Source organism: Oryctolagus cuniculus, chromosome 3, assembly GCF_051225735.1.
Source record: "Oryctolagus cuniculus isolate XC-2025 breed Fujian yellow rabbit chromosome 3, ASM5122573v1, whole genome shotgun sequence".
In the NCBI taxonomy this organism is placed as follows: Eukaryota; Metazoa; Chordata; class Mammalia; order Lagomorpha; family Leporidae; genus Oryctolagus; species Oryctolagus cuniculus.
The window spans coordinates 40,751,857-40,779,705 of record NC_142869.1 but is presented as its reverse complement, the minus strand read 5'-3'; the positions used below and the strand labels follow the sequence as shown (position 1 = coordinate 40,779,705).

General features: G+C 40.1%; 1 protein-coding gene across 7 annotated transcripts in view; it reads right to left on the bottom strand.

The window, feature by feature from the left end:
• The window catches only part of SATB2 (SATB homeobox 2), a 205,960-nt gene that overhangs the window by 112,834 nt on the left and 65,277 nt on the right, over window positions 1-27,849 (bottom strand). For all 7 annotated transcript variants that reach the window (XM_089329023.1, XM_089329022.1, XM_089329021.1 and 4 more), the window contains 2 exons: window positions 2,792-2,918; window positions 1,400-1,523 (listed from right to left, as the gene is read on the bottom strand). In XM_089329023.1, the coding sequence (XP_089185149.1) occupies window positions 1,400-1,523; window positions 2,792-2,918 (251 nt within the window). The remainder of the gene's footprint in view (window positions 1-1,399; window positions 1,524-2,791; window positions 2,919-27,849) is intronic.

Sequence of the window (27,849 nt, the reverse complement as noted above, 5' to 3'; positions counted from 1 at the left end):
ACCATTTGGGGAGTGAACCAGCAGATGAAAGATCTTTCTGTCTCTCCCTCTCTCTCTGTAATTCTGCCTTTCTGATAAAATAAATAAATTATAAATCTTAAAAATATATATATAAGTTTTACTAGGAGTGAAGGGAAGAGAATAATAGAGAATTATGACTTAATGGTTACACACTTTCAGTTTGGGATGATGAAAATCTACTTACTAATGTCCACATTAAAACCCTGGGAGCCTGGAGCTTTATGGTCAAAATGGACCTTCCGTCTTTCAATACTTCCTTGGGTAAGAATGAATAAGCCACAGAAAGATGTGATCATAATGTGTTCAAATTGGAATGCTTGATAAGGGAGGCCTGTGCCTAAGGTACAGCAAATTAGGTGGTTTGGGGTGGCTCTGTGACTGAAGAGGCTGGAAGTGGTGACTCACGGGAACTTCAGAGGAAAAGGAAGAGGTTGTCAGCATCGGAACATACTTTGAAAGGTGAAATCAAAAATAAATACACAGACACGCAAACACAACCTATACTTTCTAAACATCGGGCTAGACAGAGAATGGCTAAATCATGACTTCCCCCTTTTAAATATATAGGCCCTGAGCTACAATTTTTACCCTTTTGTGGACTTCACCATGCTTGTCTCCTTCCTTCAAGGCTGCTTTTATGAATTACAGACCTCTGGGATGTTCAAGAAAATGTGTACTATCTCCTGAATCATTGCTTTATGCAACTGCCAAGCTCAAGTGGCTCATAACTTACACAGTTTGCTTTGACTTCCTCCATTGATCCCCCAGGGACTCTTACTTGTGTGGCAGGTTAAGGTTATAATCAGCTCACTAAAAATGGAAGATCACTTTGTCTTATGTACTCTCATGGAGTGAATTTGCTACAAAATCTCTACAAATGTATACAAGGTAAAGATCACCTCTGTCCAACAGACAGGGAAGTGGTTCAGGCAATCATGGAAGCATTCATTTAGCATGGCTGACCCATTCCATGGACCCAGAAACCAATGACCAGTTCAGATATGGGAAGTCTGGAATGTCTCAACGCTCACAGAACTAGCTGAGTAAGCATTAGCAGCAAATCTATTTCCCTGAGCCTTGATTTCTTTATAAAATGGAGATACTGATTACTACCTCTGATAACACATGTGAGAGAAGTGAATGATTATGTAAAAAAAAAAAAGTTTTAATACACTCCTCCTCCATCAAAGCTCTCAACAAGTGATAAATTCTACTCTACAACTGAAAACACTATAATCTCTCCCTTTTTTCCACCTCAAATGGAAGGAGATTCTATATGAAAGATGGGGAAGACAGCTGTCTAATCAGGGGTGCTCCTTGTATCAGATGGTCTCAGTGGCATTCTCTGTTCCCCAGAGCCCCCCGTGGAGATACTGACCTGGGAGAGAGGGCATTCTTTGGCTAATGTGCTCTGGTTCATCTCTTTGAGCAGTTCCTTTAAGGCATTGCGCACTGTGGCATGGTTCCACTGCTCTGCAGGCAAGTCTTCCAACTTCGAACAACTGCAAAGCAGGGCGAGAATGAATGACACACAAACTTCAGTAAAGGCCCCCAACTGCAGAGCATGTGGTGTGCTGGTCCCCCCTGGGTCCGGTGCCAGCACTGGGGGAACAGCTGAGGAGCAGCGTCAAAGGTGGCCCTAGATGAGAGAAGCAGAGCCGAACTGTTTCTGCAGGATCAGGAGAGAGCCCAGTGGCATCTCTAAGACAATTGTCACCCTACCCTAAGAAGAGTGCACATTTTGAATATGAAAAAAATGCCACTTTTTAAAGAAAAATATGATTTTTCCCATGTGTTGAAATAAATGGTCCAGCCGTATGACTGCAAACTCCCCCAAATTACTAACTGAATTATTGGGAATACCTAAGGATAAAAGTAAACAAGTGTTCCAGGCCTTCACTTTCCTAACAAGAAAAGAAATAATAGTAAATTAAGAGATAAGCTTCTCAAGTATTCCTAGATAAAGACGGGGATATTAGGTCCCTGTAAAGCACAGATTCTCCAAAAAGGGAAAATCGGAGCCTTGCACTAGATGACAACATTCCTTTAATATAGACCAGACAGCACCTGATAATAAAAGATGGTGAACAAACTCCTGATTCTTTAGTGGCACTATTGTTCTGGGTACAATATCTGGAAAAAAGGAAAGGGGGATGGAGGGAGAAAGGAGGAAGAGAAGGAAGGAAGTAGAGAGCCAGGGAAGGACGGGGGTGAGGGAAGCAGGGAGAGAAGGAAGAAGACAAGGAAGAGGAGTACTCTCAGCATCACCATCTCCGCAGGCCACAGAGTCCACGTCTTCAAGGTGGCTACCAGAAAAGGAAGAGAGAGAATGCCAGGGCATTCTTGGTGAAGCTGCAACAAGAACCAGACTCATCCCCCATAACACAAACTTGAAAACAGAAGAGGTGTTTATTCTTCAAATACTATGCCCTAAGCATTTAACCGGGCCTGGAGGACGCATTGAATGAGGACGCATTGAATGAGGCCGCTGTGGACAGTTCCCCTTTAAAGGCTGTGGATTTTTAATGATTTATCAAGTTGCCCCTAGGTTACCACTTGACTGCATCTGAAAACAAAACATAAAACAGTTGGAATGTGGACTATAAAGATGCCTGGTGAAGTCCCTCCTCCCCTCCCCTCTCCTCCCTTTTTCCATTTCACCCAATGTCTAGCAATTAATGAAGGCAGGATGTGCTGATGTCTGCAGTGCATCTATGATCCACGGAGCAGCTCCGAGAGTAAGGCAAGGCAGATGTTCAGAAACACCCACCTTTGTAATTGGATTTTCAACGTCACCACATGATAGACATCTTGTAGCATGTCGGCCACTGTCGCGTCGGGTGCATCTGTCACATAACTGAGGGGGAGAGGGTTCCACCTCCCCAGCTTGATTATTCCTGCAGGGAAGAAAAACAGAATAAACACATAGCTGCTATTTATTAAACCTTCCCATTGTTTGTCCAGTGTGAAGAAGGTCATTCAATAGTCAACATTCAAGGCTCACTCAGATATTTTACAACCTGGTGCAATAAGCTATTTCTTTCTGGCTGACAATAGAGTTAGTTAACTACACAGGAAGATGGGGATGAAAAGGATGAGGTTCAATCATGGACGATGCGATCTTTTATTTCCCTGTTTCTTAAATTACTTAGAAAACCATACAGACACTTCCTTCCCTCAAAGTCTTGCTTCACATTCTAACTTAAGACTGATGCTAAATATACAGGATTGCTGATTTCATAGACAAAAAAAAGTCTTAAGTAAATACAAGATTTGGTTTTGAATTGTACAAGAGAATTCCTGTGTGTGGGCTCGGCGCGCAGTTACATCCTGACTGTGGTGTGACTCCCAGTGCGAATAGCATTTGGAGCTGATGAAGCAGTGAGAGTTCATTTCCAGATCCACGTTTCTCCAGGCAGAGGGGTTGCCTTCCTGGGCCAAATGCAATAGCACAATGATTGACCACAGATCAGAAATAGCAAAAATGCCTTCAAACTTCCTTTCTTTTTTTAATCCCCTAGCTTTTTTTAGAGTGACAATAGTACCCTTTCCCTGTGGGTTTCCTGCTGCATATGGTAAACATGCATGACAAAGAGAAAAGAGGAAAAATCATGGTTAAACTTGGGCGACCCAGAGCAGCGATTTCAGATGTTAGGAATACTCTTTTTGCACAGAGATTCATGCAGGGGAGCGGGACAGCTTCAGGAACATACAGAGAAAATGCTAACTTACTCAGGGATGGGCCCATCTTAGCCGGTGCATAGGGCACACATAACATGAATGAAGAAAAACAGAGGAACCCATTTCACAACAATACAGGGTAACAACAATTTTACTTGTAGGCAATGAAAAATCCAATGATCCCCTGGATGTCAGAAATTGTCATATACACATTATAAAAACAAAAAAAAGTTATGTTTTACAGATGAAAGAAAAACAGCCTGTTTATTTTTGACAATACAGGTGAGCCCAACTACACTATTCATTAAAAAAATATTTTTATCATCAAAGAGAGAGAACACCTGTATACCCAAGTGAACTTTGAAAAGCTTCACAAAATGATGCTTTATCGATGCCCTATTGCCACACGGCAAAATTCCAACAATAGGAAATGAACTTTCTGGTCAGGGCACGTCCTGTCCAAGATGAAATAAATGAATGCGCAATGCTTGACATAATGCTTGAAAACAGGGAATAAACAGAACAAAAATATTAAAATGATGCACTGTTTCAGTATTAAGATTTAACAATCTGGTGCTGAATATGCTGCAGTATAAATAGTGCCTGGACTCAGATCCAATAAAGTAACACAGCTCTCATTCATAGTACCGTATGTCTCCAGTTCTGGCTTCATAAGTCAGATTTCACTTGCCAAGAAAAGCTGTTTTCTTGTGGGGATAGTTTTCTTAACATTTTCCCTCATGACAATGAAAAGTGCACAGCACACAGCATGGAGCAGTCATGAAATGAACATCCAGGCCCGCTGGACAGCCACCCATGAGAGGGTAGGTCTGCTTTCATTCTTTCTGGCAATTGAAAATACCAAAAAGATACTGCGAAATATGTCTAACATATTTCCTTTTTTAAAATCATTATATAATTTTAAATTCCTTTCAAAAATCATTATCACGATCAGCCATAAGCTGAGCACACAATGACCATGTTCTCCGGGAATTGTTCTTCATTATAAGAGAAAAGAGAGGGATAATGGAGTTGGCAAGGGCACACTCTGATAGGCAAGTAGAAGAAGCAGATTTTATGGGTCCTTGTGGTTACTAAGAACATGAAGGGCCTTTGAAGAAACTGAACTCTACACACTTCCATGCAGATTCTACAGGAGATTCACCCATGCTGCTGTGTTTGTCAGTGGTGTGTTCCTTTTATCATGGAGGAGCATTCCATTAGAAGAATATATCACAATGCAGCCAGACACAACAGATTCTGTATGACTTCATCTCCAGGAAATATAAGAAAATATAAGAAAAGGCAAGAAATATAAGAAAAGGCAAGATGGAAATCTAGACGGACAGAAGTCAGACGGCTGGGAAAGGGAATTGGAGAGGGACATAAGCAGATTTTCTTATTTTGGATGGGGTTATGTGGACAAGAAAATGATTAAAATGAATCAAGCACTTAATATACATAAATTTGATTGTATGTAAGTTATACTTCAATTTTAAAAGTGGAGAGGGAAAAACCTCTATAGGAAATAATAGACAAATCACTCTACTGGACATAGTAATCTCCATTTAAGTAAATTCTCTCTCCATCTTCATGAGCAGGAAGAAGATTGTTTGGGCTGGAATTAGACACACACAGGTGTTTGCACAATACTTAATACCTCCAAATACTTTCACATACAGAAGCTGCTCCAGGTTGGTTTCTACATTTTGGAAGAGAGCTGTTGGTGTGTGCTATTTGCTCAGGGAACGGGAGGTGGTAAATGCTTTATTTCTCTATAACATAATGAACAGCCCGCGGGGTCCTAGAAGTCATGGACTAGATCCACTATCCACCACAGTCTGCTGGAACAAGATCTGCTAGGGGGACTGTGCACCGCCAGGCAGGGCTTGGAGCAACTCTTTTTTTTTTTTTTTTTTTTTGACAGGCAGAGTGGATAGTGAGAGAGAAAGAGAGAAAGGTCTTCCTTTTGCCGTTGGTTCACCCTCCAATGGCCACCACGGCTGGCGCGCTGCGCCAAGGGCAGGAGCCAGGTGTTTCTCCTGGTCTCCCGTGGGGTGCAAGGGCCCAAGCACTTGGGCCATCCTCCATCCTCCACTTCCTTCCCGGGCCACAGCAGAGAGCTGGCCTGGAAGAGGGGCAACCGGGAAAGAATCCTGCGCCCCGACCGGGACTAGAACCCGGTATGCCGGCGCCGCTAGGTGGAGGATTAGCCTATTGAGCCGCGGGGCCGGCCAGCAACTCATTTTAATAAGTCTGTCTTCCAATCAAGGTGTCTGTCTAAAATATTAATCCTCCTTGAATAGTGCCTTAGAACAGTCCTCCTTTTTGGATAGAAAACTAACTAAAAGAATAACTTGGAATAGTAGTCAAGTGATAATTAAGGATATCAAATTGGGAAGTGGAATACCATCAGGACTCAGAACAGGAATGCAAGTTTCCTAACCAATTTGCCTCTGTTTGCATTCGGACACCACCACCTAACAGTTATGTAAGGCTTAATTTCTCATCCCTCTCATCTATAAAATGGAACTATAAAAGCATTAATCTTGTAACAATACTGAACAGATTAAATGTAAAACCCTTAGGATAGAGCCAGGATATAATTCACTCTCAACAATTGTTCAGGCATTACTTAGACTTTCTGAATGATTCTTAAGTGGAACATGTAGACAATTTACTTCCACAAACTCTAACTCAAGGATATTTTGATGACTTTGTTACCTTCTGGTCTTTAATTCAGCCATGTGCCTGTAGCAGGCCCCCATTTATTTAAGACACAAAGGGAAGACTTCACATCAATCGTGTTCCACTGTCTATTTCCACCTCCCTTCATTTCTTCTACTCCTGTTCCTCAGTGGCTCCTTTCCTTGTACCTAAAAGTGATCTACTTTAATACAAACAAAAACACTGCAACAATCTCTCGTGCCCTCAGTGTTTTCCCTTGGCTCCACCAAACCTATTGTAAGCACACCAGCAACATCTCCACTGGTTCTTCGCCCATGCATATCTGATTTCAACTTCTCCCATGAGGCTGCGGAAGTTCACAGGGTTACTCTGAGTAGCCAAGTTAGCACCATTAGCAAGAAGCAGAGTCCAGAGTCAGTTCAGAGACCACACTCTCACTCCTGTCATCCTACAAAGTCACGCTGGCTCCAGTGTGAAGAAGACCAGAAGAAAAGACTGGAATGGCTGGCGTTGTGGCACAGTGAATTAATCTGCTCCCCGCAACAGCAGCATCCTGTATTAATTCATGTACCAGCTGTTCTGCTTCCAATCCAACTACCTGCTAATGTGCCTTGGAAAACAGCAGATAATGGCCCATGCACAAGACCAAGAAGGAGCTCTAGGCTCCTGACTTCGGCCTGGATCACCCCAGATGTTGCGGTCATTTGGGGAGTGAACAGAGGGAAGATCTCCCTCCCTCTCTCTCTCTTTTTCTACAACTACCTCTACCTCTACCTCTACCACTGCCTCTACCTCTACCTCCACCACTGCCTCTACCTCTACCTCTACCTCTCTATCACTCTGTCTTACAAATAAATAAGTAAACTTCAAAAGGAAGGGAAGGAAAAGGAAAGGGAAAGGAGGGGAGAGGGGAAAAAAGGGAAAAGAAATGAGATATGGGAAAGGAGCTTGGTTCCAAACTTTGTGGGGTTTTTTGTTTTTGTTTTTTAAAGATTTATTTACTCATTTGAGAGTTAGTTACAGAGACAGAGAGAGAGGTCTTCTATCCCCTGGTTCACTCCCCTAATAGCTGCAATGATGGAGCTGGGCTGATCTGAAGCCAGGAGCCAAGAGCTTCTTCTGGGTCTCCCACATGGGTACAGAGGCCCAAGCACTAGAATCATCCTCCACTGCTTTCCCAGGCCATAGCAGGGAGCTGGATTGGAAGTGGAGCAGTCAGGACTCAAACCAGCACCCATATAGGATGCCGACACTGCAGGCAGTGGCTTTACCCACTACACCACAGAGCCAGCCCCAGGCTCCAAATTTTGAAAGGTTTTGAATGCCCAACTGAAAAGCACACTGTATGTGTTAGAGATGGTGACCAAAGTCTGAAGTCACGGGCAAGCTCATGTCCAGTCTCTCTGCTTGTCAGCTGTAGACCTTTGGCAAGGTACTTACCCCGCATGTCAGTTTCCACATTGGTAAAATGAGGATAATAACACCCCCTGCCCTTTATGATTACCATGAAGCTTTAAGTGTAAATGAAGGTTAGCACTGGGATTGACACAGTCTAAGTGCTCAGGAAAAGTTAGGGTTACAAATTTCTGAGTTTACTAACAACATCAAGACAAATCTTTAAGAGATTAACCTGCTCTAGAATGCAACTCGTCTGAACTAGGGATGCACTGTTAGGGGACAAAGAAGCAATGAAATAACTCGGATAGGTTTGTCTAACAGCAATCTTAGCCTGCAAGGGGAGACGCAGACCACACCAAAGCTACAGTGCAGGAAAGAACACAAAGAAAAAAGAAATTGTCACCTGCCAATTGGGGATAAAATCTGACTTGCAGCACTGAGAAAAATCTCAATAATAATAGCATAGCTGGATATACAGATGTCACTCCTATTTCCAAAGCTTACAATCTACGAGTAAATTTTGTAATCCCAATCTGAAAAATAAGAAAAACTAGTGATTTTTAAATTACATAATATTTTATACACATATGTGCAGACACATACGCACACACACACAGTCTAGCCAGGCACACAGTGGCAATTCCCATTTCTTCTCTGAACACATATTATACTTTTAGTGTCCAGAGTACTGATTGCTAATATTCACTTTAAAAAAGCTTACATATTGTTCAAATTCTGTTCTAGGAATAATTTCAACCCTGATTAACCCATCTGAAAGAATCCTTTTGCTACATACCTACAAAATAAATTTTCTTGGTTAGTTTAGGTATATAACCAGAAATATACTTTATCACAATAACTCTTCATGTTACTTTTTAAGTTCACAGAGTATTTTTCGCAAACTTAGTTCTTCTTCAGGTAGACAGCAGGGAGTCAGCACTCAGCGAGCTGAAGAGTGACTTTGCAAGGTCCTCAGTGGGTAACAGCCAGGACCAGAACCTTGGGTGTTTCTGAGTGTGTTTCAGCTACTGGATCCGTATCCTTTCTACTCAGCTCTGCTACTGCTGCCCAGAACCAATACACAGTCAAGCCATCCAGAATCACAGGACAAGCAGAGCTTCAGTATTTAACGTGAAACAAAGGAACAAATAAGACCAATGAGCAAACAGGTGACAAGCCAGAAGTTAAAGAGTCAGCTACACTTGGGACTTCTCAGGAAAATGCAGTCTCCCACACAGTACCGTTTCAGACGTAGACACTGCTTCCCAAATCATCGTTAATATTTCCAAGGAATTTATCATCTGCAAATATCTGGAAAATGCCTGGTGCTGAGGACTATTGCAGATGCAGTTTCAAGGTCTTTGAGTCACAGCTACGGGCCTTTATTTTGGGGTTGAAATTCATACAAATGTTAACATGATTGAATTGAACACAATATAAATAAAGCTGTTTCTTTCCAGACAAATCTGTTTCACTCTAAAATATGGAGTGCCAATCCACTCTTTGTGTAATGAGTTCAGACCAAATAACAAAATGCAATTGTAGGTAAATTTCCCATTAGTGACATAAAATTAGGTTGGGAATGGAAGCAATTTTTGTCTAAAATTAAAGAGATAGAATAATGAGAACCAGTTTTTTACTCCCTCAATACATAATTTTGCTGGAGTCAAAGAGTTGACATTTCACAAAAAGAAATCTCAATAGCTGTTTGTGTTCCTATGTTTTTGGTATTTTTGTCAGTTTGTAATCCACCTCAAAGAAACCCAATACTTTTCTGAATAACTGCATAATTCATATCTTCTGTATTATTTGCCACTAATTATATAAAAATAGGATTGGTGATAATACACATTTTAATTTATCAAGGTTTTAGAAATCACTTCTGAAGATAAAATACAATATAATCACGAGAACATTAGACGGGTTTGTATTAAGTACTAATTACTGATTCATTCAAATTGTTCTGTCTCTATTATAAATCAATAAGATGCAAAGATAGGCCAACACATTGTCCCAATGATGTGCAAAATTGAATTAAAAAACACATTGACGTGCAAAATTGAATAAAGAAGTTTATTGCTGGACACATATATAAGAGAAAACACCTCTAAAATTAAGCAGGATGATAGCTTTACCTCCGTACCTGAAATCCGAGAAATAATAACTTCACAAAGGCCTACACCAGATCACCTGTACATGAGAACAATTCCCACAGTTTGCTGTAGCATGTAAACAGATACTGATAAAATAAATATACACTATCAGGTAGACCTCAGAATAAAGCCCTCAGATCAGTCTGCGAGGCAGAAACATGTAACCCAGCAAGAGATTGGCAGTGTATTCTTATAACACAGCTTGGTGGCTAATTTTCTTTTATTCCAGGTGCATGTTAACATAAATTTTTAAAGCAACATGAAAACTGAGTCTGGGGGGAAAAATGAGACATTAGCTTTAATACCCAAAGGCTAGGGTTTATATATCTCATAACTCCCTGGAAAAGATCTCTGCAAAAGAGTGTCAATTAAACCCCAGCCCCAGAATCACTAAGCCTTGGGGCTTCTGGGTCTTGGTGTTATTTCCACAATAGACCAACTGCTGATGAAGCCCCTTGTAAAAATAGGGGAACTCACGACCTTGATTGCATCTGTATTTCCTCCTCAGGGTGGCTGTGTCCCTACACCACAGCATGTAGTGTTCTGTTGTTAGGCTATGCTTTGTTAAAGAAATTAAAAACTGTCTGTCCTACATAATAAGAACATAGACTTCTTTATCCATCAGTCAATTCACAGGAAATCGCTATCAGCAGTATGTAGTAACTCAGCCTGGGTTTCTAACCTGTGGCCTGACTATGAGACATCATCCAACTGTGGCAGCAACACAGCAGAAAACTCAGAGTTGTGGTGGGAATGGCTTGTCAATGCGGACACAGAGAAAAGGCAACGCAAAACGGCTGTTAAAGTGCACATCTTTGGATTTTTAGCACACAGCTAAGCAGAACCTCAATACCCTTTCTTGGAACAAACTGAACTCTACCACATCTTCTGCTCTGATTTCAGAGGCAGAGTCTGTATCTCCAGTGGCTTGCACTGGGGTGAGAGTGGATGGAAAGTGAACTAACACCCTACATTATTCAGGTGCCTTTATAATTCATACAAATTAACGATACCTCACAACACACTTGCCTGGGAGCCTGAAATGCACTTAATCCTGTATTTATAATAATACAAAAGAAAACAGCAGACAAAAATAAATAATTCAACAATCCAGAATAAGAGTTGAGGCTGTACTGCTATATCAATTTATCTGAAAATGAGCAAACACCAACTACGCTTTTTCTCATCCCCACAGACAACCCCTCTACTTGCACCAAATCGGAGATTACTGCCACACATACACAAGGTAGTTTTTGACTCTAAAAGAATACTAACCTTCATTTTTAAAATCATATCTCTGTTTCAGGGGAAATCACCATCCTGGAGATTATTAGTGTTTAAAAACTGAAATTAATTGTGAAGTGCTTTCTGGATAAACTAGAATGATAGACAGATGTCTACCATCCGTTTTTTGAAAAATTGTACTTACAAAGCATATACAATACCATTTGGTGGCCTGTAATTCTACACATGACTTTTGCGTTTCACTGCATAAAGATTTTGTCTCATGTAATAGATGCTGCTTCACATTTGGGAAAAGTTATGTTACAACTCTGACTTTTATTAGATTATTTAATATAAGCACTAAGTAACTAGACTAAATTAATAAAGACCCTATTGCCAAAAACAAAAAAAAAAATAGGGGGGAGAGAGAGAGAACAAAATTATTCTGCAAATTAAATAAACTTTCTGTAGTTGGTATTTTAGAAACCTTTATTTAATTTTCAAAATTCCAATTCTTCTGAAAAACAGCCAAAATATTGGTCAGGATATGAAAAAAATATGGTTGGTATTTAGTTATTTATTTCATAAGAGTGCCATTTAAAACTATTACTTGGAAGAACAGGACAAATGAGAAAGAAGTGTTGTGAGAAATTATTTGGGATTGGTTCTAAAGTTCCACCACTGGTTAAAAACTATTTCATCTGGTATATATTTTCTTATTATTGTTCCAAGTTTAATCATTATCTAAAAGAGTTTCAAATTAAAGACTAATTTTGGCAGGTAACACAACCAAGCTTCTCTTTTTTTTCTCCTCCTTTCTACTTAGAAATACATTTGCATAAGGAGATCTCCCTAAAATATCTTCAATAATCAAAGACATAGGGGAAAAGTACACTCTTTAAACATACTTCACTGCATTCTCGCAGATGCTATTCATAACTTGGGGTTAGCCAGTGTTTCTGCATCCTCTGGGGTAAGAGGTATCCACTGAAGATCTAAAAATACAGTCGCCTCACATATTTCACATCCTAACTAATTATATGTATTCTTTTCAGATGGGAGCTAAAATGTTGCAAGAAATTTTCCTGAGAGTCTGGCTTTCCAGGTATTCCATCACTGGGCCCAATACCCTTGAAAATTCTATCAATTGCATGTTCCCAATTACATTATTCCAGAATAGTCCTTCAGGCATATTCTGTTTTCTATAACTTAGGGTTACATAATACCTGGTCTTAAGGGCAATGTTACAATGGCATGTAGATTATGAAAGAAAACGTTACCATGTACTATGAAAGCCAAAAGTGTAGCCATTCATGTTGTGCATTTCTATTCATGTTCCAACTAACCTGATTTCATAGTAATTTGTTAAGAAACTACAAGATGTGGAAGCAAATACTGCTGTAATCATTCAATGTGCAACTGTTTTTTGTTGGGAAGTTTTTTTGTTCACTTAAGAATTTTTTTTACTTTCAATGTTCATATATTTGTACCTCTGATTCATCTTCATACATGCTCTACTATTAGACCTACTAATGTATGTAGTTTTTCAAGCTTGAAATATACTTTATACTCAAACATGTTCTGATAGTTCTTTTTCATTTGTTTGGCCATATCATATTTAAGCGCTACAAACCATTTTAATGGCTATGAAGGAAGCCAAGGGCCCAATACACACTCACAGGAGGTGCTCTCCCAGCAAGAAAAACGTTCCTTGAATACAATCAAAGTCACACTTGTTGTTACAACACACATGGTGATGAATAATGACAATGGCCTATCTGAGCCCCTAAGATATTCAGCCATGTCAGAAAAAACATGCATATAAACCAACAGAGATCATTCCTCATGGGATATCTGCTTAGCCCACAACAGTTGAACTGTACAATTAGAGATGAAGGCCGGGCAAGATCAGAAATGGACTCTTTCCCTTCCATTCCCAAGAATTTGCAGTTCAATAAGGATTGTGCTGCTCAGAGTGGTCAGAGCTAAGTGAATGGGTTCCAAGTTCATTCCTAGAGCAGTCATGGGCCCCATCCTGACCTCCAAACTCAAGGGAAAAAATCCCAGGAGATGCTGAAAATGAGCCGGATTTGGAAATCACTGCTCAGGGCCTATAAAATGAGGACCTGTTACACTGAGGCGATGAATCCACTGGTTCTTCTCAAAAGAAGAGCAGAAAACCACAGGATTCCCAAATTCCTTTATTTTCTAACTTTCTAGGAAACATTCTCACTGCCATCAAGCAGGATGCTTGAAGAGAAAGCAGAACATCATGATATGTCAGAAATGGAAAATGGTGTTGTGGCACACGGTGACTGCGTTCTAATTCCCCACAGGGCTGAGGACTTGGCATGGGCTGCACTGGCAACGTCCAGCGGAAGTACGTTTCCCGTAGATGCAGACTTCAGAAACTTTTTGCCATGTTTAGACTACAAACCATCAGAAGGCAGAGCATGTCAATTTACGTTGTTTTCATAACCTTAGCAACAGCCCCATGAGCACAAGGATGCCTAAAAGATTGTGGGTGTATAGTGGGCACATGACAAGAAGGTCATTTTCCTCTGCCACTTCTAGGAGTGGCCACAGTTGGAGAGGAGGCATCAGCAGCTTCGTTTCACCCCTGCCAAAAATGATCATCCCAGTAATGGTCTGCACTTGTAACTACGTGGTGTCTCATTACTCCCTAGACTGTGAGGTCCACATACAGCACAGTGCCTGGCAGATGGCTGGGAGGGAGGGAAGGAGGAAAGGAGTTTCCCTTGCCACAGCCCATGGGCAGCACCAGCTCACTGTGCAGGTTGACTTTGTGCTTCTAACCCAGTCTCTACCCAGTATCCTGCCAACCCCTACACCCTTGACACCTTGGACATCCAGGAAGGTCAGCAGAAGAGATGTTCCAGACAACTGATGAAGGCACAAAGAAAGGCTCAGGGGGCTGACGCCTTCAAATCAAATCTTGTGGAGTCCACCGCATGCCCCAAAGACTTTCTGATGATTTCTATAGTTCTTTAAGCTCTGACATTCTAGACCAAACATTGCTCAAATACTTGGAGGTCTAATGATGAGGGCTTTGACTACTGTCATTTTAAGAACACATTAATCCTTTTTTTTTTTTTTTTTTTTTTGACAGGCAGAGTGGACAGTGAAAGAGAGAGAGAGACAGAGAGAAAGGTCTTCTTTTGCCGTTGGTTCATCCTCCAATGGCCGACGCGGCCGGCGCACTGCGGCCGGCGGCTGGTGCACTGCGGCCGGCGCACTGCGTTGATCTGATGGCAGGAGCCTGGTCTCCCATGGGGTGCAGGGCCCAAGCACTTGGGCCATCCTCCACTGCACTCCTTGGCCACAGCAGAGAGCTGGCCTGGAAGAGGGGCAACCGGGACAGAATCCGGCGCCCCAACTGGGACTAGAACCCGGTGTGCCGGCGCCGCAAGGCGGAGGATTAGCCTAGTGAGCCACGGTGCCAGCCAAGAACACATTAATCCTTTAAAACTGCAAAAATAAACTCAATATTGAATTGGTGGGTTGATTTTCTTTCATTAAAATTCTACTTTTCTAAAAAAAATGGCAAGCACCCAGCTTTTTAGCTTTTTGTTTCTCAGGGAGGGCTCATTTTTAAACTTTCAAAGTATAGTAAACAATTTCTAAATTCAAGATAATTGAAGGCCTGCCAGTTGGTGAGCAAAACAACAATGGCTTTCATATCAACCAAAAAAGAAACATGGCTCAATCAGGTTTTTTTAAAAACTGAATATCATCCTGACAACTGCACTTCTTACTAAAATAATGAAAGCTGCTGCCTACAGACTACTAATGGACTACTGCTGGAAAAAATACAATTGTTATTAGTTTTTTATATTAAAATTATTAGCTAAGAATGACTTTCTCAGAGATCCCTTTATATTAATGAAAGACAATAACAAAATTACTAGGATGAATGAGACACTTTAAGATCAATTTTGCATTTCCATGGCACCAAAGAAAAAAGTCTATATTCTCCACAAATAAGTAATTTCATTTCCTTAAAGATATATTTGTATATGGCCAACTAAGGCCCTAGCATAACCCACATGAGTAAGTTCAGGAACTATGATGCTGAAAATGAGGAACAAGGAACTGAAGTCTCAAAATTTTCTAATTATAAATAGTAATAATTCCCTAAAAAAACATTGAATGTAGATAAGACTTACTTTTATTCAGGGCTTTAATAAAAATCAGTAATGAATATGAGAAGAAGACATTATGTGAGGACTAATACCACAGATTTCTATTCTCTAGTATTAGCAAAAAGGCTGCAAAGGGGGCCAAGGACTAATGCGTCACACAGATTATTTTTATAGTTCAACCAGCCTTAAAGTACCATGAGTAGTGTTTCATTTGATTCTCATATCAAACCACTATTAACTTCCCACCTCTAAAAGGAAGGAAAGTCACAAATCCCAAAAATATATTCAGTTATTCAAGTCACTAAGTCAAATGAGGAAAAGAAAAAAAACGAACCTGCTTAATCTCACTTTGCATTTTTGTTTTGTATTTGCATTTGTTGTTGTTCTGACACACAAGAAGGAGAGCATAGAAAATATTAACTATAAGAGAACTGATTTGCTTCATGTGTAATCCTTTTGAATACTGATGTACTTCTCCATAGTAATGGTACTGTAATGGGCCCAAATGTGGCTATATTCACTTTTAGTTGTTCAACAATATTTGTTTTTTTTTCTATCATAATCACTTTACATTGATCTAATAAAGAAACAGGGCATTTACTTTAAGCTTATCATGGTATTGCTATGTTGCTCCATTACCAAAAACTAGTAAACCAAGTTATCCACTGTCAGATCAAAATTAATTTGTACCAGAAACGGAATAAGTCCTGAATTTTTAAGCTCTGATACAACATTTTTTCAGTATGAGTCACAGTAAGTGAAACTTATCTACATTGAAATGCCCATGGACACTTGTTTATAAATTTGTGGTTCTTACACAGGGAGTTGGATACATCTTAAAATCAGTCATAATCAACCAGAGATTCCTTCATTTAGTGCCCTAAGTCTAAGTCTGACCCTTAGTACAGACCAAAAAAAAAAAAAAACTTTCACAATAATACTGAAAAAGATGACTATGTTACGAGAGTCCAAAAATAGTTGTAAATTTCCTCCTCAATCATATCTCTGTGACACGTAATTTTAGCATTTAGTTTGTATTTTGCCAAATAAAATAAGAAAATAAGAAGCAAAGGCTTTGCAATTCTTGCCTCTGCTACCAAATTACTTAATGACTAAATAAACACTGACTTGGGCTCATGTATGTAATAGTTCTTATAATAAATTAGAATAAAGTTTTAAAATGCCCAAGTTTTTATTCCTCCACAAACTAGTCCGTGGGAAACAAACCCATGTGAAGGACTTTTACTTGGTATTTGGTGCACAGAAACTTCCCTCTCTGGTCTATGCATGAGGATGTACAGATATATGAACTGTTTGATGTGTTTCTTGCCCCTCCATGGACAAAAAATAAATTGGGTTACAAAGTGACTTCATATGAGCTAGTGCTCATGTTAAATATCTATCATTCTTAAACATAAGCTGGATTTAGATGACTAACACAGCTAACTCTATTTTCTATAGCTTTGTGAACTCAAACCTGCAGAACTGGTCCTAATTTTTTCTCTGAACTTCCAGTCCCTGCTTGGCTCATTCTACAACTTTTATCCTCTTCTCACAAAATATAATCACCAGTTTCAAAATATTTTCTTAAAGTCTTCTTGAACAGAGTCATAAGAGATTGCTTGAAATTTTCATATTTGTCATCTCTATTATCATTTTGATTGATAACTGATGCTTCACCCAGAGGCATTCAAAATGGCTGTTGCAGTAATCCAAAAACTTCAATTGCCCAAAGTGAGTATCCTTATACAAACTTTCACTCTGGGTAATTTAAGATTATTTGCTTTTACAAACATAAGGCCTACATGTGTGCTTTACCAACATGACAACAACATTTTGCACTTGGAATGCAGAGGAACACGACCTCTCAAAGTACCCACAGCACCAAGAGAGGTCAACATCGCACTCTGCTTGGAAACCCCAGTGTCCTCAGGGGAAAGAAAAGCGAAGAGGGAGGAAATGACTGCTGCCTCATCTTACACACTGAGAAGCTGCTCCACTGTGGCCTGGCCCTCGTTTACCAGGAAAAATATCACCCCCTTGTTTTACTCCCAGCAAATACATTTCTGTTGTAATAGAAAAGACTGGGGCTCACACCAATCAGGCCCAATGAAGGCCATATTAGCAACTTGGCAGGTTCCTGAAGGCCATACCTCATCTGCATAAAATGGAGCAGATTGCAACCGCCTTCATCTTTTTTATTTTTAAACTGGTTTTTGAAGCAGGGCAGGCATAAAACCTCAGAGGGAGAGATGGGAGCCGGTAGTGCATACATCTTCCTTCTTGCTTTATTTCCATTCTTTTAGTACAAACCATCTTCCTGAATGGCTATTTACTGAAATAAAGACAACAAAATAAAAGGTGCCAGGAAACACAGTATGCAGTGATCACAAATGTTAAAAAAAGTTATATCTTTTAATGGATCTCCACAATCCCCTGTAGCATAATTTCAAATCAATTTTAATTTGAATTTGGTGTTTCTATATTTTGAAGACAAGCTAAATGGAAATATACCCTGAATTTGAAAAGAAGACTATAGATCGCAGAGATTCTAAGATTAATAATTAATAGTAAACCTATGATTTGTGTCAAATAGAGAAAAACATTATATAAAGTATCACTATTAACCTCTCAACAGTAGCTTCTGTTGCTCAGAGAATACTTCAAAGTGACGGTGTTCTTTACACCCTAGGGGTTTGTAATCAAACTCATTTGGTTCAAGCATCAGTGAATCTGAAAAATAACTCAGCAAGAATGGACAGGGCCTAATGCAAGCCCTAGAAAATCTGAGAAAGAATAAGTGCTGAGAAGTAAGCCTGTTGGGTAATTTTTGTACATGGAGTTTACAGCCCCAAAAGAGTACCATATGGAAAAACTTGGTTTCTGTAGAAAGACATATATAAGGAGCTTAGGAGTTGCTAGGGAGCAAAAGGATGTTACAAGTAAAATGGTTCCATCTTAGGGAAGCCATATCCTAAGTACATTTCATTCCTTGTTGGGATCAAAAACTAGAGAATGCCTAGAGGTCTTCAGAAGGAAGATAAAAGGATCCTGAAATTGCATGCAAGGCAATGAAAAGCCCTGCATGTTTTCTGGGCTCTGGAATCTGAGTCACAGGAAACTGCTAGATAACCTGGGTTGGTACTGAAGACTACTATAGTGTGGAGAAAAGAAGATAAATATTGGCAACCTTGGAAGAAACCACGGAATCCAAAAATAAGCAATACAGAAAGGCAGGTATAATATTAAAGGAGAACATAATATGATCCCCAAAATATGCCACTTAGCCTATTGATTACTTTGAGCTGAAGATAATTGAGAAGAAGCAGGTACAGAGGCGCTTGCCAATAAACTTCTGTTTGCTTTTTCTCTTGCTAATCTGTCTTCTGTCAGTCTCACTTACAGGACCCATAGCTGAGGAAGTTAGAAAGGTGGAGAAATAGTACAAAGTGGAAAGCTTTGGAATAGAATCAGAAGACCAAGTCCCCCAGCTTTTGATCAATGCCTCTCAACCTCCTCATCTGTAAACAAGATTACAGTGGTCTCCATCTCCAAGAGTTGCTGGAGGCATTAAATGAGGTAATAGGAATTCAGGTTCTCTGCAAACTCTAAACAGCTAGCCACTCATAAACTGCCATTATTGTTACATTTTAAAAATGATCAGAGTAAGTTAAAATAACTAACTTCTTATTTAGACTCTAACAGGAAGGAAGGCAGTGTTTTCTCTGACAGTGAATAAGAGAATTCCTGAAGAGCCCAGTAAATGCTCTAACAAATTAAACTTGAAGTGGTGATGAATAGTCAATCTTTGAACTTCTAAAGATAATGTAAGATTAACAAAGTAAAAATTTTTTTCAGCTAAAGTCTACAGAATCTTGGGGTAGAAGACATTTAATAATTTCCTGGTGTACAGAAAGGGAACAAAATTCCAGGTGAGTGCAGAGAACCTTGCATTTATGAATGTCTCCTACACATTCTCATTAGATTAGCCTTTACATATATCCTACGACAAAGATGAGTGTCCACACTCTACATTAGGATACTTGTCTGAAGTCACAAGGATATTGGATGGCAGACACTGGAACCCAAGCTTGTTTGACTCCAAAGTCCTAATTCTCTCTGTTACAGCAAAGTAGCACTTACTCTTTAAAGAATGCCTGCTTAGCTTTGGGAGCCAACTCGAACAATACCTCCATAAGGAGCAGCACTTTTCCTGTGCTCCCTGACAGAATTAATGTCTGCATTCTGTACTGATCTAGGAGGGAAACAGCTACACAAGTCACGTGAAATCTTTCTCCATTCACCTGCTGGCTGCTCAGTGGGAGTTCGTGGTCTTCAGCACTGAAGTAAGCACCCACATAAAACAAACATCACATGAGTATCTGGCAAATTCCTAAAGGCAGACTATCACAGTATGGAGAAAAGAAGATGAATATTGGCAACTTAACGATTCCAAATTGCCACCAAATAATTTGGTCAGAATCCTTTTATGCTCCAGTGCTTACTGACTACTCTTACTCATTTATGGAGGGTCAACTATGAGCCCTGCAGAACTGCTCTAGGTGTCATGCTTTAACACACTTACCCAAGAATGACCCCTGTTTTACAGAGGAAAAAGCAGAAGCAGAAAAAAATCCAACAACTGGCCAAAGGTACATGCCTGCTAATAAGAATACTGACAACAAAAACAAAACCTTGAATTAAGTGTGGTGAGCACAGTGCAAGGGTTTCACATCTTTTATCTCCATTAATCTATACAACAAACCAATGAGGTAAGCGTTATCACCACATTTTGCAGAGGGAACACCACGGAGCAAAAAGGTTAAGCAGTGGTCCAAGATTACAGGCTAACAAGCCCCATAACTACTATTTAAACTTGGGTTTTTATGACTCCAAAGCCTACATTCTTTCCACCAAATGAAGATCCCTTCTACTGTGTTCTATTATCTAAATCATTCCATTTCAAATACTTGAGATAAGCTCTTGAGATAAAATAAATCCCTAATTGACTATTTAACCTAAGTTGGTTACATTTAATAAATAGGTTGGTAACAGGTAAAAATAACATGTATAGTAGACAAAAGGAGGTCCAGGGACAGAGTCCTGATTCAATTAACTGAATCAGCTATGTGTTTTGTTGGACCCAAAATACCATATGTTTCTTTAGAAAATAAAAATCTGGGGCCAGCATTGTGGCATAGTGAGTTAAGCCACCACCGACAGTGCCTGTAGCACATATGGGTGCCAGTTCAAGTCCCAGCTGCTCCACTTCCAATCCAGCTCCCTGTTAATGTGCCTGGAAAAACAGTGGAAGATGGTCCAAGTACTTAGGTCTCTGTGCCCACATGGGAAACATGGAAGAAGCTCCTGGCTCCTGGCTTCAGCCTGGCCCAGCCTCAGCCATTGCAGTCATTTGGAGAGAGAAACAATGGATGGAATGTCTCTCTTTCTCTCCCGCTCTTTCTCTAACTCTGCCTTTCAAATAAATAAAATAAATCTTTAAAAAAATAGAAAAAGAAAAAGCTGTACTATACTAATAAATATTCTACTCCTAATATATCACTAAACGTTCTTACTACTTTGTTTTAACATTTATGGAGTGTTCACCCAGGTACTAGAAGTATAGGATACTGAATGAGACAGAGCTGGTGCCTACACTCATGAAAGAGTTTAACAGGTCTAACCAACATGCAAAGATGGAATTAACAATTTAACGAATGCTAGGAATGGAAATAATAGATGTTATGAGAAAGAATAATCGAGAAGTCAAGGAAAATGGCTCATGGGATAAAAAGCCTTGCAAGTAATGAAAAGAGGATTGTAGTCAAAAGTGCAGAAAAGAATGTGTGGTGAATCCAGATGGGAAAGGTGGGCCTGGGCAGAGCAATGGGAACAAGGCTGTGTGAGGAAGAACTCTGCAGGCTGTAGCACGTATGGGGATTGTACTCTAAAGGAGAAAGCCCAGGAGGTTTTCAGGCAGGTTGGATAGCATTACCTCAGGCGACAAGGAGGTGGGATGGGGGGGGGGGGGGATGAGGTCTGATTTGATGCAGATCAGGGTAAAAGTCTGGGTGAAAGGTAGAGGTACTAGGTAGTAGGCTGTTGAGGTGAGAGAGGGTGAGAAGAGAACACAGGCTGGGCCAGCAAGAAGCTGTGGCGATAGAAAAAAATAGACATTTGCAAAGCTTCCTCAAGATCTGATCTGTGCTCACTGAGCTGCTTGGCATAGAAATCATTTATAGTAAGGGGAACATGAGGGAGTTCCAAAGGCGGTGGGAAGGTTCTGTTTCCTAAGCAGAATGATAGGCACAGGGTGCTTGTTTTATTCTTTAATAGTGAGAGTATATATTACTTGTATTCTTTGGTCAGCACAGCATATGTCACAATAAAATATTTAAAGATATCAGTGCTATGAGTTTTAAGTAACTTACATCTTAGAATGCTCAGATATAACAACAGCCTTTTATGTCTAGGCAGGTTTCACAAGTTCCTCAGGTTGACCTTCAAATTAGGACACACTAGTTTTTTACAATTCATATTCTAATGAAATAGGTACTTTTTATTTTTTAATTTATTTTGACAGGCAGAGTTAGACAGTGAGAGAGAGACAGAGAGAAAGGCCTTCCTTCCATTGGTTCACTTCCCAAATGGCTTCTGTGGCCGGCGCGCTGCGCCGATCAGAAGCCAGGAACCAGGTGCTTCTTCCTGGTCTCCCATGTGGGTGCAGAGCCCAAGCACTTGGGCCATCCTCCACTGCCTTCCCAGGCCACAGCAGAGAGCTGGACTGGAAGAGAAGCAACCAGGACAGAACCCGGCGCCCCAACCGGGACTAGAACCTGGGATACCGGTGCCGCAGGTGGAGGATTAGCCTAGTGAGCCATGGCGCCGGCCTGAAATAGGCACTTTTAAATCCAAGTTACTATAACAAGAAGTTAAACTTAAAATCTGAAATTTGACAAGGTCAATAACTTAAATTTCAGTGAAAATCAATCACCAATTTGTCAACTGGTAATAGCATCCAGAGTTTTAAAGTTATTGTTTATTACCCTAATTAACTAATCATTAGTGACATCAAGAAACAAGATATTCATTAAAAAGAGTTATCCATAAAAATAAGTAACTCAAAACAACTTAAGTATCTAATACAAATGGGATGGTTAAGTAAATTATGGTATACTGTCACCATCAACCATTAAGAATTCATTAAAAATTAATGCCATGGAAAATGTTTATCATATTAAGTGAAAAATAAGATCTATAATAGTTCATTGTCTATGAGGAAGGAAAGAAAAAGAGACTGCAGTATGAAGAGAACTTTAATCTTATCAGCAAAATTTTTAAGATAAGAAATATCTTGGACCACAGGTGATACCAATGGGGAATTCACTTTATCTTTCACACTATTTTGTATTTTTCAATTTTCCAAAATGAATGTTTATTACTGTTAAATCACCATGCTTTCTTTGCAAATAAAGCAAAGCAACCTACATATAAAAAGGAAGCTATTTGCATTCAGAAATCTCAGTTCTTTTATAAACTCTTGACTATTTCCAGATGAGAAAACATCCAATTTAGAAATTTCTAGATAGAAACATTAACAGCTACAATGTTACCTAAAAGGATATCAACAAGAAAGTCTTTATATTCAAAGCGGCCAGACAGGAACACCAACAAATTAGTCAATCAGGTTAGACAGCAGAAATTAAGTCCCCCCAATTCACCACCATCTATTCAACAAACATCTTTGCAGTGCCTCCTGGGGATGGCAAGAGACTACACAACAAGGTGACAGAGAATCAAGAGGCAATCTGTCAGCAAAGTTTTCTGTTACCTGGCTAGGCAAGCAGCAGTTAACGGAAGGACAGCAGCAACAAATCAGTGGGGAAAGGATCCACAGGCAGATGCTGAGAAAGGCAGGAAGGAAGACTCCAAGCAGCAACCAGACACTGTAGGGAAAAACTGTGCTGGTCCAAAATACCAGAGATGATTCTATGTGTATGCTTGGTGGTGGTGGTGGGGGGGGGGGGGTGATGCCCCCTCCATGAGAGCAATATGAACACCCCTGCAACAACGGAAACAAGAACTTCCGCACAAAAGCTAGCGTGCCTGACTCCTGAGACAGCCCTGCTCTCTCTGATTTAGCTCTGTGCATTATTATGTGAACAGACAGAAAACAAAATATAAGTGGCACATCTAATTGAAACAACCAGTAAGTCTCAGTTAACAGTTACTTACCTTAATTAAGATAGTACACATTATTTAGGAGAAAGTTTCAAGATACCGCAGGAAAGGACAATACAAGAAACAAAATGGCACAATACAATTTGAGGTACAATTACAAAAGGATAATGTATCATTTAAATAGCAGATTATTTACCACACATACTTAACATAAAGAAAGCATATTCATTTAAATATGAACACTCTATTGCTTTACTGATGTTTATCCTTTTAGCTGCCCCAAATAAATAACATTTATAAAAACACTGCTTTAAATTAAATCCTATATTCAATAAACCAACACAAACCACAAGTAAATAATAATTTTTTAAAAGTAATTCAGCGTTCTTTATTTTTGCCTCCAAAATATTAGATCACATCGATTAGAATACTGGACTATCTATTTCTTTCTTTCTGGTTATGTCCTTAAAACAACCATGATGCTCCCATAGCTAAGTGTTTTAAACTTGTAAATAACCCCTCCCAGAAGCCCAAATCTCCATATCTTAATATCATGAAAGCTGGAACTGTAAAATAAAATCTGTTAGCAGCTGAAATCTTAATGAGGTTCTACAAAGAAGAGGCTTTTCTGCAATGATTCAATGCATGGAAACAGTTGAGTAATTATAAATGCATGGGCTGAATGTGAGTTGGCAAATATAATACCACAGAATGTACCCAGAACTAGGGTTGTCCCAGTTCAAATGAGACTATATTCCTTTACCAGTACAGGCAAACAACTAACCTGAAATGTCTTTGGCTGAGAGATAGGTGTGAGCCCATAAAATTATGTCCCTTGACTCCGCATTTACATGGTGACAATCTGTTCTGGCCCACCAGCAGCCTGTTCTTCAACAACAAAGCACTTCAGAAGGAGCACTGCATAATACTGGTTTCTTCAGATATAACAGAAGCCAAAGACAAATGGACTATGGCAGTGGGTCTCAAAACCTGGGGGCAGGAGACACACACACTCTCTCCCCCTCGCCAGTAAAGAACTCATGCAAAGGAGATTTCTCTGGGTCTGCCACCAGGGGACCAAATCCACCAGGACTCCAAGAGCCAGAAAGGTGCACATAGGCATCTTACAGACAGGAGGGCAGTCAGAGAATAGGGGGTCTCCCCCTGAGGGAGCTGCATCTGGGGAGGGGAGGGAGTCCTCCACCACCATCACTATTTCAGGGAAAAACAAAGCTGTTTCCTCAAAAGTGTTCCCTGAACCTTCACACATATAACTGCAAACTCAGAACATGTCCTAGAAATATTTTAGTACAATTATTCATGGTAAAGAAATCAAACTCCACATGCTTATGTCGAGATAGATACACACACACACACACACACACACACACATATATATATATATATACACACACATAGACCCTTAAAAAGGAAGAAGGGGAAGAGAACATCTCTCAGGGCCAAACTCTCAGTTCCATTCTTACTTAGGAATTCCAAAAATTTAGGAATGTTTAATTATATGAATATCATAGAGTCCAAAGTAAGTACCATTATTATTCCCTGCCTACTGAAGATTAAAAAAAAATAAGCTGTCTTTACAATTAACACAAGGTATGAAGATTAAATGTAAACAAAATGAACTCTCTAGCTTCATGACTAAGTTCTCAACATTGTCATTTATTTTTTTCCCTAAGCCCATCAAATTCCTGGCTCTATGTACTAATATTTTCACAATGTACAGTCCCGTGTCAGAAAATCCAGAGAAACACCAGCATCTTCAGCTGAGAATCCCACCCCCCTGATGATCAGCTTGCAGAGCCTTCTGAGAGTTCAGCATGCTGAGAGCTGTAGGCTGCTCTAGTGTCTGGCTTAGAGTACTCACCATGGAAGACAGAAAAGCCTTTAGAAGGTGAACTATGCTGGGCTTAAGAGAACAGACTTGTGATGGATTGGAAGCCACAGGAATCTTGGAGATACTAAAGCCCCCTTCTCCTGGAGGTTCCTATAATGACATTCTTAGAGAAGATATGCATCCAATAGTTTAGGAAAACAAACAGCAAAAAGCTGAAAGGAAAGATGAGCATGATTCCTCACATGGATTTGTTTTGGGGACATATTTTAAGAGTTGTGAGTGAGGTGAGCCAGCATTGTGGCATAGAGGGCAAAGCCACTGCCTGCGACACTGACATCCCATGCTGAGTGCCTGTTCACATCCAGGCTGCTCCACTTCCCCTCCAGCTCTCTGCTAATGCACCTGGAAAAGCAGCAGAGGCTGTCCCAAGTCCTTGGGCCCCTGCCACCCATGTGAGAGACCCAGATGAAGCACCAGGCTTAAACTTGGCCCAGTTCCAGCCTTTGAGGCCATCTGGGGAATAAACTAGCAGATGGATGATCTCTGTATCTGTCTCTCCCTCTCTCCCTTTAACTCTCACTTTCAAAATAAATAATTCTTTTAGATTAAAAAAAAAGTAGGAAGCTATAAAAATACTTGTGTGATCACAATTACAGAAAAAGATGAATGGGCACCAGCATGAGAGATAATGGTAATAAGAGTCACAATCATTGAGCAGAATGCCACTTATTGGTCAGCAAAGTAACAGCTCACTTCATCCTTAAAACAGTCCTATAATACAGAGGGTTCTTATCCCACTGTACTGATGAAGTGTACAGAAGTTAGGTAACTCCTCTAAGGTCAGATGCTGTGGTACGAGGTGACTGGCAGGATCTGAGCAGTGCACTGAAAGCCTTCTGTGTAGCCTAAATGCTTAAGGCAACATGAGAATTATGCGAAGTGGAGCACAGAAGCAGGAGTCTTTAAGAATCTTAACAAAAAGAAGTCACAACCCAGAAAGACCTAAAAATGCTTTTAACAAAGTTTCTAAATGAAGTTAAGGACTCTAAACGACAATCTCGAAAATGACAGGGTAAATGCTTGAATATTTGTGGGAGATGATGTCATGTTAAACAAATAAATGAAGGGGCCAGGAATTTGGCCTAGTAGTTAAGATACAGGTTAAGCTACCATGTCCTATATCAGAGTACCTATGTTCCATTTCTGGCTCTGGCTCCTACTAATGAACATCTCAGGAGGCAAGAATTGATAGCCCATGTAGTTGGGTCCCTGCCTCCCACATGGGAGACCTGAACTGAGTTCCCAGATCCTGGCTTCAGCCTAGCTTAGCCTCATCCTTTACAGGGATCTGGGGGGTATGGGGGATGGGGATGTGAACCAGTAGATGAGAGATGGACAAATCTCTCTCATTCTCACTGTTTCTCATTTCATCCTTAGCCTCAAGAAATGGAGAAATTGGGGGCAAAACTATTCTGTTACATACCTATTTCTATTTTATCTATGAGAGCAAAAGAAGCTTCAAACTGGAAATGCTGAAGACCCCACTAAGCCCTTGAAAGCCACCATAAGAAATAAAAGCATTAAAGAATATCTCGCTGTTGTAACTAAGAATCTCAAGCCATGGAATTCACAAGCCAAGGTATGAGCATTTGTGTATGTGGTATTTGATGGTAAAAATAAACAAATAAATAAATGAAATTATGAAGCAGTAGAAAAACTGGAGTAAAAGTCATATTTTAGCTCAACTTTTAAAACTTTAAAAAGTAGGGGCCAGTGCTGTGACGTAGCAGGTAAAGTAAATAAATAAATAAATCTTAAAAAAAAAAGGAAAACTGTTCAGTTCACAAGTATAATATCAAACTATAATCATGTTCTTTGGCAAGACTTACAAGAAAGGCAGAAATACTGGAGAAAGTCTTACCTGATAACTGAGTAGACCTGACAGTACAGAGAGTGCTCTCAAAGTTAACAGTCTGCAAGACGGTCTTCATTGCCATGAAGACCAGCACTCCGTCTTTCCACCCACCCATTCAACACTGCCCAGTGATGTGTATGAAGATGCAGGTTTCTTTCTTTCTTTTTTAAGATTTATTTATCTTAAAGTCAGAGTTACACAGAGAGAGAAGGAGAGGCACAGAGAGAGAGAGAGATCTTCTATCCATTGGTTCACTCCCCAATTGGCTGCAATGGCCAGAGCTGCACTAATCTGAAGCCAGGAGTCAGAAGCTTCCTCCAGGTCTCCCATGTGGGTGCAGGGGCCCAAGGACTTGAGCCACCTTCCACTGCTTTCCCAGGCTATAGCAGAGAGCTTGATCGGAAGTGGAACAGCCAAAACTCGAACCGGCACCTATATGGGATGCTGACACTGCAGGAGGTGGCTTTACTTGCTATAAGCCACAGTGCTGGCCCCAATACTGCAGGTTTCCCAAAGTCAGAACTTAGATTCAAAATGAGTTCAATGGGCTATAACACTTGCTTAGATGAAATA